Source organism: Gymnogyps californianus, unplaced genomic scaffold, assembly GCF_018139145.2.
Source record: "Gymnogyps californianus isolate 813 unplaced genomic scaffold, ASM1813914v2 HiC_scaffold_61, whole genome shotgun sequence".
Taxonomy (NCBI): Eukaryota; Metazoa; Chordata; class Aves; order Accipitriformes; family Cathartidae; genus Gymnogyps; species Gymnogyps californianus.
Window position 1 is genome coordinate 290,158 of NW_026114454.1, and position 13,044 is coordinate 303,201.

General features: G+C 39.7%; 1 protein-coding gene across 1 annotated transcript in view; it reads left to right on the forward strand.

Moving 5' to 3' along the window:
* Nucleotides 1-11,588, forward strand: part of LOC127029014 (potassium/sodium hyperpolarization-activated cyclic nucleotide-gated channel 1-like) — a 119,104-nt gene extending 107,516 nt beyond the window's left edge. Inside the window, exons 6-7 of the mRNA XM_050914684.1 lie at nt 8,740-8,904; nt 10,795-11,588. Of these exons, the coding sequence (XP_050770641.1) occupies nt 8,740-8,904; nt 10,795-11,588 (959 nt within the window). The remainder of the gene's footprint in view (nt 1-8,739; nt 8,905-10,794) is intronic.
* Nucleotides 11,589-13,044: the final 1,456 nt, after the last annotated feature.

Genomic DNA, 13,044 nt, shown 5'->3' on the forward strand with positions numbered 1-13,044 from the left:
GTGTCAGGGTCTTCAGAGCCAGAAATATCAAATGACTGGAAACAGGCAATAAAAATATGAAAGAAACTGACCTGGTTTCTTTTTTTTTTTTTTTTTTTAAATAGGATGACTATATAAGGACAACAACTATCACAAATAGTTAAATTTAAATTAGGTTTAGGTAAAGAGTTCAAAAAGTGACAGGAAACTGAAACTGAGGCTTTAAGGAAGTTGTTTTGGACCCTTAATTGTAATTGGCCATTTTCAGTCCCTCTTCAAAATAGTAACTACTCAGCAGTGTATCCAGGCCTCCTTCATGAACCCTCTCTCCAGTTGATGAGCCCGGATATCTGAAAGCAACTTTACAGACAATTGTTGTTGGCAGGTTTTAAATGAAGAGGTCATGCAGGCACTGTCTGCTATTGCTCACTCTGACAAACTCAAACTGTCTTGTCTGCAGTTCCATATTTAGTATAAATAAGGTGGGAAAAGATGTAGGTTTTGCATACCTTTCTTTTGGACAGTCCAGATTACAAACCTGGCTGTAAAAGGCAGTAATTGTCTCCATTTTCCTTCCTCCTTAAATTCACTCCTTTGCTGCGGTAATGTTCTTGTTGAGCAGTGACTATATTTTAAAGTTTTGTAAATATAAGACTGAATTCAGAGCTAAGTGTTACCTGAGCCTTTTCATTTCCATCCACTCCATAGATATGGATTTGGGGGATATGAATTGCTTTTTTTTTTCCTCCAAAGTCTTGACTATTGTGAATGTAAATACTGTTTTGCAAAACAAAATCCACATAGCTATCTGGCATAGCATTTAATTATTATTGTGGAGAAAATAAATTACTGAAACTCATTTAATTTGTGTAAGTTACATTCTGACTAATCATAAGACTTGGTGTTAGTCATTTTAGTGTTTATAACAAAAAGCAGCATATCCCTGGGTTTTCCATTTTGTGCACTAATGATAATATATTGAAAGATAAAAAGAATATGTTAAAAACTTAGAAAAAATAAAGATAGATGTATTTGATGCTTTCCAGAGTTTAATAAAGAAAAAGGAGACAGACATACAAAAGTATATGTTAAAGCAATCACATTTTTATCATATGAAACAGCTTCTCTCCGTTTTCTGTATTAGAGATGGTTACGTCAACACAGAACTGGGAAATCACTCAATTTCTGAAGGATTCTCCATTTCTCAAGAAGCTTATTGATTTTTTTTTAATTGCTTGAAGTTTATATAGTCCTTTGCTAAAGAAAAAATATCACTCACATTACCTGTTGTAAAGCTGGGAGCAGAGTGCCCCAGGTTGAAGGTTACTGTCCCTTCCTGTGACTGGCACACCAAGGTGGCGCCTGTTAGCTAGTTTCTGGTCAGTGGACAACTTCAGTAGCTTGAAGGAAATCAAGAACTATTGATCTTAGCACTGTGCCAAAGAGTTGCTGTTATGAAGAGTTAGGGAGAATTACCTAAACCTGGTAGTTTTGGGAAACGTGCTCTGAAGACTTACAGGACTTGCTATAAAAAGGCACGAAAGTATGGGGGGATGCAAAGAGCTGTCATACATCTACGTTCTGTCTATAATAGTTTAGTAACTCATTGCTCTCTATAAAATAAACAATATTCTAATCTGCTGTCCCGTTCTCATAAAACATTCCCAAATATGTTAGACCAACTGACCCAAGCCTTTGAATTGCTTTGATTTTCCATCTTTCTTCTGCTGCTGAAAGTAACCAGATGATCTGAATAGCTGCTTGCCCACTTGCACAGCAATGTATACGCCTGCTACATGATGAAATAAGTTTCCTGCTGAGGAACTAAAGCAAAAGTCAGCTATCCTCAGCTGGAAGGACACTTCATTAGATCCTGTAATGTTGAATATGACAGATGATAGGAAACCTGTTATAGCTTTGGAAGGGGACAGAGCACTTAATAAACTGCTGTAGTTCACAAATGCATAGAAATTGCTAGTTATTTTTACTTGATTTTAATATGGAGAGCGCTATATGGCTAAAATACTAGTTAAAACTAACTTATTCATTACTACAAATAATTAATTCCCGCACCTAGTAAAGTGAACTTTTGCTTTCATTCTGGTCTTTGTGTTCTTGCAAAACAAAGCTGTGCATACGATAATAATTCATTGTATTAATTTTCTACATATTACTATATACCATCCTAAGCTAAGAAATATGTTCCATGGAGACAGGACCAGTTTGATATCTTTTAATAAACCAGCTATTTGACTCATAACTGTTTCCTTTATCAGCACAGCTTATCTGTTTGTGGACACATTTTGTCTTCAAGGCAATTTTATATTGTTATTTTGATTTTTGAAGTTTCTCAATCTCTAGTCAAATGTTAATGTGACATAGAAAGTTGAGTAATTACATCTGGAGTATAATTTATATGGAAAATGAACTGACAGTTAATGGATAGGTGCCACACTGTCAGCTAAGCTGTACTGCTTCCCAGAGGAAAAAAGGTTTTTCATAGGTCTATATAAATTGGAAACAGGAAATTATTGCTAGGGTAGCCAGTCCATGTACCAATCCAGCAAAGACTAAGAAAGCAATGCACAAATGGTGCTAGAGGTGAACTGCTCCCACATCCCCAGTTATTTTCTTGAGGAAAAAAATGTTTAGGAATCACATAGCAACAGGGGAGGGGGAAAATTAGCACCTACAGTGGCATATCAATATAGTCCACAAGAACTATGAACCTGATCTCAGTTGGTACCAAAACTGTGGCCCTTACAAAAGGCCTACTAATCCTAGTTCTTTCAGAGTCATCCTATGGGTTGTGTCATTCACCTTCACTCATTCAGGCTTTCCCAAAATCAGTCTTCCTTAGTGCTGTCTTTCAGGTATGTAGAATTTCCTATCCAGAGTGTTTTGTCACACTAATGCAATAATAAAATACGATCTACATGTCTCCTGTTTTACAAGATACAGATATGGGCAAGCTTCTTTAGAAATTCAAGGTGTTCCAAAAACTGAACCTGATGCTCCTACTGAAATGCTGCCATGTATGTGTGCAACTGATATATTGTTGATCAGTTTTGATTATTATAATTATAACCTTCAGAACAGGCTTAGCTTCAAACTTTTATTATTGTGGGTTTTAGTTCAATGTCTTGACAGCAAAAAGTACAGGGTATTTGAGCCCTTTTCAATGTTCTTTTGAGAGCTGCATTGTTCTGTGGGAAAGATCTTATGCTAGCAGAACTTGTGATTTTCACAGATAAATTAATTGCATTTGTATTAAATATGGACTGTAAGAACAAATTAAGGTTTTTAGCATTGTTTAGTGCTTTCAAATAGTCATTTTTCATTAGTGCAGTGATTGACATTTGTTTCAGAATGTTCTAGGGAACAGTTGTCCAAAGGGATTAAATAATTAAAGTAAAACTTGCATTAAGAGTTGAATTACAGGTTCACTGTAGCCTAATACATAATTATTAATTGGAACTGAAGACATTCTTATGTTTGGAAAGGAAAGATAAAGCATTTGACACTTTGAAAGTGTCAGCATGAAGACAGTGCACCATGCCAACCGCAGATGGGAATATTAGTGAGTAATATGCTGCCACTGCTTTCTTTTTATGCTAATAAAGAACCTTGTTTGTCCAAGCTGTTTGAAAATAGTCTGTGCCCTTTGTGTTTCACTGCACACTCCTGTGCTATTGATTGTTTTTCATAGTCCATTTAAATCAATTGAACGTCAAGGAGAGCATAATTGTTGAGGGCACCTGGTGTACTTGATGCCACTAAGACTCATTTTAAATATATCGTGGATATTTTCATTACTTTGTTCTCTTCATGAAATCTATTGTTTATTTATTTGTAAAAAAAAAATTACTTTGATTTATTTAAAGGAACACAAGTGTTTGATGGGAACACATTTTGGCATTCTCTGTTCTTGCTCTCTGGTCCAAGTAAATGAGATTTCATCTATTATGTCTTATTATGCTTGAGAGTTTGTTCCAAACAAATAGCTAATAGATGAAATGAACTTAAATGCAGAACACATATAATTAACAAGCACATTAGTCTTGTGGCCAGAGTACAAATGATACTATTGATACATATAACAAAGCAATATAGATGATGTATCAGTGACTATAATACAACTCTAATCAGTCAAGAAACATTGCTGGAAATGCATTTTATGGGTGTTCATCACATGGTACTTTTTCTGTCAGAAGGATGTAGTTCATCTTTTGAATGAGACCATTCAACTGGAGCTGAGAACATGAAGCTTTCCCTGCTTCCTGAGCAGTCAGGCTCCACGGTGGCACTCCCTGATCAGTTTCTAGGCTCTGGGACATTTCTCATATATTTTCTGACCCATCCTTTATTGTCGTATCTAACTAGAAGACTATCATGGTTATTAAGAGCCTTCCAAAAAGATGCTCTTCAACCATAAGTTGTGGGCTGACAGGGTTTGCAGAATATGATGTATAGTTTACAGTGATTCTTTCAATTCTCCTTACTTGACAAGAATAATGGAAGAGGAAAGAAGGGGAAAAAGTAATGATATTTATTGCAGTAATGTCCATGAATTCCATGGTCCCATTGTTCTGCGATGAAATCTAGCATTGTTTCTTATGGTTTCTTCCTATCCTTCTTATTGAAGTAATCTAAAATACAATGTTCTAGATTAATAATGATGAAAACAGTACTTTCTCCATTATTTTTTACACTCTTCAGAATGCTTGGGATCCATAGTCAACGTTTGTTTTGGGCATGTGATGTTTTTAGACTCAAGTATATTTATTTGTTGACTACAGCAGAAGACACCTCCTTATGTCTTTAGTATTGTTTGCAGCAATTTTAAGTGGAGAAAATTGAAAATCAAGAGGTGATCATTAGTCACACAGATTTTCCAGCTAGTTAAGTTATCTATAAATTCAACCACATATCGTAAAACTTACTTAGGAAATGGAGCAGTCATTTGCTGCATTTAACTGCTCCCTTTGGGCAAAATGTCCTTCTCACTCTTGTAACCAAAATGCAGTGGGTTCAATCAGAGGAGAAGGGGTCAGGCTGAGCTAGGGGATAGAAGAGGAAAGGATTGACTTCTGTTTGACCTGGCTGGCTATTTACAGTAAACTGTCATTATTTCATGGGCATCAGGTTTTGTGAGGGACATTAGGTCAAGACTCTTACAATAGCCATTAGTTTCTGTAAATTCTCCCCAAAGCTGTTGGGGTTTAAATACATTCAATACTAGCACTGATCCTATGTTAATGTACTTTTTGATTTTGTATTGGGTTTGCGTGGCAAGGTTTTGTTAGCGGAAGGGCTACAGGGGTGGCTTCTGTGAGAAGCTGCTAGAAGCTTCCCCTATGTCCGATAAAGTTAATGCCAGCCGGCTCCAAGATGGACCTGCTGCTGGCCAAAGCTGAGCCAATCAGCGACGGTGGCAGCGCCTCTGTGATAACATATTTAAGAAGGGGGGAAAAAACCTCCGGTGCAACAACAGCAGCGGGGAGAGGGGAATGAGAATATGTGAGAGGAACAACTCTGCAGACACCAAGGTCAGGGAAGAAGGAGGGGGAGGAGGTGCTCCAGGCGCTGGAGCAGAGATTCCCCTGCAGCCCCTGGTGAAGACCGTGGTGAGGCAGGCTGTCCCCCTGCAGCCCATGGAGGTTAACAGTGGAGCAGATATCCACCTGCAGCTCGTGGAGGACCCCACACCAGAGCAGGTGGATGCACCCAAAGGAGGCTGTGACCCCGTGGGAAGCCTGTGCTGGAGCAGGCTCCTGGCAGGACCTGTGGACCCATGGAGAGAGAGGAGCCCATGCTGGAGCAGGTTTGCTGGCAGGACTTGTGACCCCACGGGGGACCCATGCTGGAGCAGTCTGTTCCTGAAGGACTGCACCCTGTGGAAGGGACCCACACTGGAGCAGTTTGTGAAGAACTGTAGCCTGTGGGAAGGACTCATGTTGGAGAAGTTCATGGAGGACTGTCTCCCATGGGAGGGACCCCACACTGGAGCAGGGGAAGAGTGTGAGAAGTCCTCCCCCTGAGGAGGAAGGAGCAGCAGAAACAACGTGTGATGAACTGACCACAACCCCCATTCCCTGTCCCCCTGTGCTGCTCGGGAGGGAGGAGGTAGAGAAAATCAGGAGTAAAGTTAAGCCTGGGAAGAAGGGAGGGGTGGGGGGAAGGTGTTTTAAGATTTGGTTTTATTTCTCATTATCCTGCTCTGATTTGATTGGCAATAAATTAAGTTAATTTCCCCAAGTCGAGTCTGTTTTGCCCGTGATGGTAATTGCTGAGTGATCTCCCTGTCCTTATCTCGACCCATGAGCCTTTCGTAATATTTTCTCTCCCCTGTCCATTTGAGGAGGGGAGTGATAGAGCGGCTTTGGTGGGCACCTGGCATCTAGCCAGGATCAACCCACCACAGGTTTATCCACTATTATTTAAGAATCTTAGCCCCTAAGCCTTCAGGGTTAGGTGGCATGTGGAAATTCTTCAACAAGAAGTATGAGACTGAAAACCATCTTTACATTCTAGATTAATAAAAAAATGTGTTTTGTTAAAGACATACAAGAAAGAACTATGCTAGCACATTATACATCTGTAGTAAAGCCTTCAGAATTTTTTATTTTTGTTAATGAAGAATATTTGTATTTCCACACTTCGTTGAGAATGATAGTTTGTGATAAACATACAAGCAGGGTAGGAGACAGTTTCCTAGCCCACTGCTAGTATTTAAATATGAACAAATATGAACTCACTGCTCTTAACTGCTAGAACTGGGTAGGGAAACGATCTCCCACTCTGCCTGAGCCCAAGAATTGTTTCTATTTCTAAGTGTGTTCTTATTCCCAAACTTGAAAATGGGATCAACTCAAACACTTCTTTTTGCAACTGACTTTTTAATTTTTTGTATTTTAATATAAATTAACTTGAATGTTTAATAAAACACGAGTTGTGATCTAAAAAAACCCATATTTTATTTTTCCTTTTTAGGGAATATGGATAGATAGGTAAGAATGGATAGACAATTTGAAAGAAGCTTCCAAATTGTTTTTAATTTTGAAGTCTCCTGCAAAGAGCTTCACTTCTAGCTAACTGGAATATATAATGAAAAATAATTCTAACTGACTCTATGTAATACTGTGTTAAATATTCTTTTATTTTAAGTAATACTAAGCCTCACTTAAACTTTTCTAATGTAAATCTTCGTTGAAAAGAGGGGTGAAGGTGCGGAAAAGAATTATCATATATGCATTTAAAAAGTGACATATCAGCAATATTGTGAGTTTGACAGCTTTACAAACATATGAGGACTTATATAACATGTCTGAATATTGAAGACTTCTATTGGGAAACATCCCTAAGATGGATTTATGTGCCTCTCTTATTCTACCCCATATGTTTTTGTCGTTGTTTAACCCCAGCCAGCAACTAAGCACCACACAGCCGCTCGCTCACTCCCCCCACAGTGGGATGGGGGAGAGAATCAGAAGAGTAAAAGTGAAAAAACTTGTGGGTTGAGATAAAGACAGTTTAATAAGTAAAGCAAAAGCCATGCACACAAGCAAAGCAAAACAAGGAATTCATTCACCACCTCCCATCGGCAGGCAGGTGTTCAGCCATCTCCAGGAAAGCAGGACTCCATCACGCGTAACGGTTACTTGGGAAGATAAACGCTATCACTCTGAACATCCCCCCCTTCCTTCTTCCCCCAGCTTTTTATTGCTGAGCATGATGTCATATGGTATGGAATATCCCTTTGGTCAGTTGGGGTCAGCTGTCCCGGCTGTGTCCCCTCCCAACTTCTTGTGCACCCCCAGCCTACTCGCAGAAAAGGGAGAAGCAGAAAAGGCCTTGACTCTGTGTAAGCACTGCTCAGCAATAACTAAAACATCCCTGTGTTATCAACACTGTTTCCAGCACAGATCCAAAACAAAGCCCCATACTAGCTACTATGAAGAAAATTAACTCTACCCCAGCCAAAACCAGCACATTATAGGCCTCGGGCATTGACTTTGGCCTTTATCTAGTAACCCTCTTCCTGCGGGTTCAGGAATCAGCAGTTGCAAGATTGGGGCTGTTTATTGGGACTCTGCATATGGCTTTGGTCTCCTCTGTTGCAGAATGATGAATTCCTGTTGGAGGCACTTGCAGAGAAAGTCTACTAGACTAATCAAATGGAGTAAGCAGAGGTTAAAAGGGTTCTGTTGTTTAGCCCAATGAGGAAAAAAAGTCTAAAATCATAAGTTTACTCTCCCAAAATACTTAGGACATAGAACCCAAGGAAACAGAAGGCATTTTCATGCTTGAAGCATTTTTTCTTGGAGCAGTTCTTATATTCATATATCATTATATCATGTATTAAATTAGTTTAGTAAATCTGGTGAACGATTATGTCAGCTGAATATTTCCAAAAAAATCAATAGAATCACTTGGGCTAATTGAGTCAGCAAGCTGTGTTTGACAGCAGATGGATCATTTCTTACAACTTAAAGATTTTATTTTTTAAAAGGCCTGATAAAATCAGAGTCTAGACTGAGAAAACCTATAAACAGGGATCTTAAAGGAGATTAGTTATTTTTTCAGAGTAGCAAAAATAGAATCAAACACCTTCAGAATTGCCCCTGCAACCTTGCGTAAACAGCAAAAGAAAAGTTGCTGCTGAGTACTGTTAGCACTAAGTCACTTCCTAGTTTTTAAGTTTCACATGGTTCACTAACTTCTTTGTTTCCTGTGTGTGTTGAATTTTTCTCTCCCCAGAGATTTGCCTTTTAACCAAGGGCCGTCGAACTGCCAGTGTACGAGCAGACACGTACTGTCGCCTTTATTCCCTCTCGGTGGACAACTTCAACGAGGTTCTGGAAGAGTACCCCATGATGAGAAGGGCCTTTGAAACAGTGGCAATTGATAGACTTGACAGGATAGGTATTATTTTTTTTCCATATTTGGAATTCTTAAAACCTTTCTACCTTTTCTTTTCCTTGAGTTGAAGGATAAAATGCCCAGATTAAATCCTTCTTAAGTTTCATTTCTGTTATGCTGCAGTAAATGTTCTGTTGATCTATGAATAAAATGTGTCCAGACAAGAAATTCTGCAAGCTCACTTTTAAATAATAAAAACCTTTGAATTTTAGAAAGCTCTCATAGTCCTCTGAGGATTATTTTGTATACTTTAATTATCATTAGTATTATTTATTAATCCCGTATATTTCTTTTGCTGCCCTCAGCACTCATAGGGTTTATTGCAGTTTCATGAGCAGTGGATGACATTTTCCTACATAAATAGTTTACAGATGACATCTATAATGCTGGGAAGAGCTGAAGTCTCTCAGCACTCACAAAACCCATGTCTGTTGAAGTGAATTAATCCTTTGCAGCAGGGCTCTCGTTTTCCTCACAACATGGGCACTGCTAGCATTGATGGCTGCACGCTGGCATTACTGAGATCTGCTTGCAATCAGAAAAGCAGGCCAACGATATCCAAGTGAAAGGCAGAATGATATGGTAGATTATCAAAACAGGGTGTGTGAAGTCTGCTGTTGTCAGTCCAGACATTCTGGACCTCTCTAATAGGATATACTAGATAAAATATATGGTCTTTGGTTGGGAGAAGTGCACTCTGATCATCATTATTGACACTGGTTTTAAAATGCAGCTATGCATAAAAAATTGTTTATCCTGATTTGGAAGAAAACTTGTTTTCTTTAATATAGCAAGAGTAAAGAAATTAAATACATGTATACAGGTTTCAAATATTTAATAGACCTGTTTTAGTATTTTGCAGATTTTGAACACTCAGTGCATTAATTTATGTTTTCAAGATTTTTCAAACTCTTATCATTTGTCTCTCAAGACTCTCTGGAAATGTAGTCAATCTCAAAGTAATATGTGCTTAAATAATATTAGTAGTAAAGTCCAGTCTGCTCTTGGAGTAGTAATCCCGTCTGAAGTGCTGTGTTTACAATATGAAATCTACACAGGACAAAAGATAAAATATGAACTGTTTTATTGAAAAAAAGAAACAATTGAGTGCAATTGTGTTCCTGTGCATCTGATGACACATAATCTTGCAGACACTGAGAGCCATCAAGCAAACATCAGGACACAGTGTATAGCAGTCTTTATTGTGTAAGCAGGTGTCACATTAGCCATGAGTTCATATTAATTCACAAATATTTAAAAAGATGATTTCTTGCAAGCTAGTGGTCACTGGTTACTAATGTCTAATAATTAGTTCCAGGGAATGTGCTAAATGGCAGATATATTTATAGCTTATGTAACAGTTTAGTGGAAATTAGGACCATTTTGCAATGAGAAAGACATTATACATGCAGTGCCTGGTGGCTTTTTCCACCCTGTTTTTCAGTAAATTGCCATGGTTACATTTTCAGAATAATTGTAGTAATAGCAATGCACTACAAGTGAAGAGGCACAGAAAGTTCAGGTGTCTTTGAGCACAATGGTGTTATGAAAACCTGCCATGCTGGTGCAGAAAGAGGGGGAACTGGGCGTGCGTGGAGGCCAGCTGTCAGGAGCTGCGTGCCAGCGTGAGTTGCTGCAGTGGTGCCTGGAGAGGCTCAGCACTGCTCTGCCACAAGGGACGAGCTCTTTGGTCCCTGGCTCCTGGGGGGATCAGTGCGCCTCAGCCTATCACAGTGGGCTCACTGCCGAGCTGTGGCCAGTGCTCAGCCTGGTGTTTGCTCAGGCTTTTACAATGCCGATATAGCCCTCAGTGATGGGGGTTGAAATGCAAAGTCAGAGTGGGGATCTGCCCCTGCACGTCAGGCTTGCTAACTCTTCTGCCTCTCTGTAAAGGGAAGAAGAACTCGATCCTCCTGCAGAAGTTCCAGAAGGACCTCAACATCAGGGTTTTCAACAACCAGGAGAATGAGATCTTGAAGCAGATCGTGAAGCACGACAGAGAGATGGTGCAGGCCATCGCCCCAGTGAGCTTGCAGCAGATGCCCACGCTGAACTCCAGCACCTCCACCGCCACCTCATCGTCGCGTGTCAGGATGCAGTTTCCTCCTGTTTACACCGTGAGCAGCCTTTCTCACGGAAACCTGCACTCCACCTCGCCCAGCATGCAGACGCCCCAGCAAGCCATCATCCTCTCGCCCTGCTCCTACACCACCGCCATCTGCAGCCCACCCGTACAGAGCGCTCTGGCTGGCCGAACTGTCCGGTATGTCTCGCCGACCACCTCGCAGCTCTCCCTCATGCAGCAGCTGCCTGGTGCCGTGCAGAAGAACGAGGTCCACAAGAGCACCCAGGCCCTCTACAACACCAACCTGACCCGGGAGGTGCGGCCCCTCTCTGCCTCTCAGCCTTCCCTGCCTCACGAGATGTCCTCCCTGATCGCCAGGCCTCACCCCACCGTGGGGGAGTCCCTCGCCTCCCTCCCGCAGCCCACCCCTGGCCCCAGCATGCCCCCGGCCAGCCGGGCCACCGTCCCCCAGCGTGTCTCACTCTTCCGACAGATGTCCTCAGGAGCCATCCCCCCGAACTGGGGGGCCACGCCGCCCGCAGCCCCTCTGCAAAGGGATTCTTCCACAGTCTTAAGTACAGAGCCTGAGGGAGACAAACTGCGGTTCGCATCAAACTTATGATCCCTGGTAACTGTGAGCAACAGACTTGTAACGAACTGAGAACCATCCCCAGAACTGTTTTAGCCTATTTCCTAATGTACCCCAGCAGTCTACTATGAGAAAAATACTTTAGACAGCTTTGCCCTACATAACGAATGTAAAAATTATATATATATTAAAAATATATATATATAAAAAAAGGAATTAAAAAAGCTTGTTTGAATTCATGTCTTCCTTTCTTGCAACTGTTAAAGAAGTCTAAATTCAGCTGTAATATTATTTATTTTTAACGTGTCGACTTTAAAATCGGTCTGACAGATTTCTCTGTTTATGAGTTTTGCTATTTTCATGGGAAAATTGTCAACACAATAACAAACTTCAAACAAGTATATTAAAAAAATAAAAATCAATGTAACTAAAACAGCACTGACTGAGTGATATTCTGAACCCTTCATTATTTCATTTATTACATACACTTTGTTAATTTCTCGTGAAGAATTCAGTTGTTATTTCCCATTGCATTTCATATTTTAGCACTTTCCATTCAGAATTAGATTGGAAAACAAATAAATTGCAAACACCTGCAGTCAAAAGGCTGGCACTAGCACTCCTCTGGATAGATTGTAACCTCACGACATGTCAACCATTCTGTCATTTCAGAAAAATGAGTGGACTTCAATCTTCACATTGCTAAAGACTTTTACAAAGACTATAAATATTGCCATTATAAATAACTTTTTAGACCCAAACAAAAATAGCTGCTGTGTGGTGTACCATTGCACGGTCTTTGTTTAGGAATTTAGGTTCAGCTCTTCACTTCAGAATTTACAGTTTTAAAATTTGTTAAAGCTAAGTGCAACACAACTGTTGAATTGCAATGCAATGGCTTAAAACCTACAATGTTACTTTTACATGCAATGTTTTATGCAAAATTGTACGTTTGATCCTGCAAACCACTTGTACTTCACCAATACCATCACTTTTCTTCTCCTTGCCCTCAATAGCATCTGAAAATATTCCATGCATGCTTTGAAAAAAAAAAAAGACGATAAAAATAGGTTCGGTCAGCCATTTTAGGAAAAGGCTTTACGGTATCTTAGAAAATAATAACCATTCATTAATTGTGTCTACCTTAAAATTCCTATAATGCTGACTTTGAATCTCTGGTTTAAGTCTAGAAGTGAGGTTTTTCATTTAAAGGATTATTTGTAAACCACAGCTTGATTTAAGCTTTCAGGTGCTTTCTGTGTCTTCACTGTAATTTTGTAGTTGACTGTGGTGTTAATTTAAAAAAAAATAAATATAATATAGCATCAAGTCTGTCTGGAAATGCACGATTTGCTCTGTGTATATTGTAATTAAATGGCTAGTATATCCTAAGGCATGTAGTGCCAAGCATAGCCCATAGGTACGAGGTTTATTATTTTTTATGTCTTCAAAACAGAAAGGAAATGGTGACAGAAAGCAGGGTTAAAGC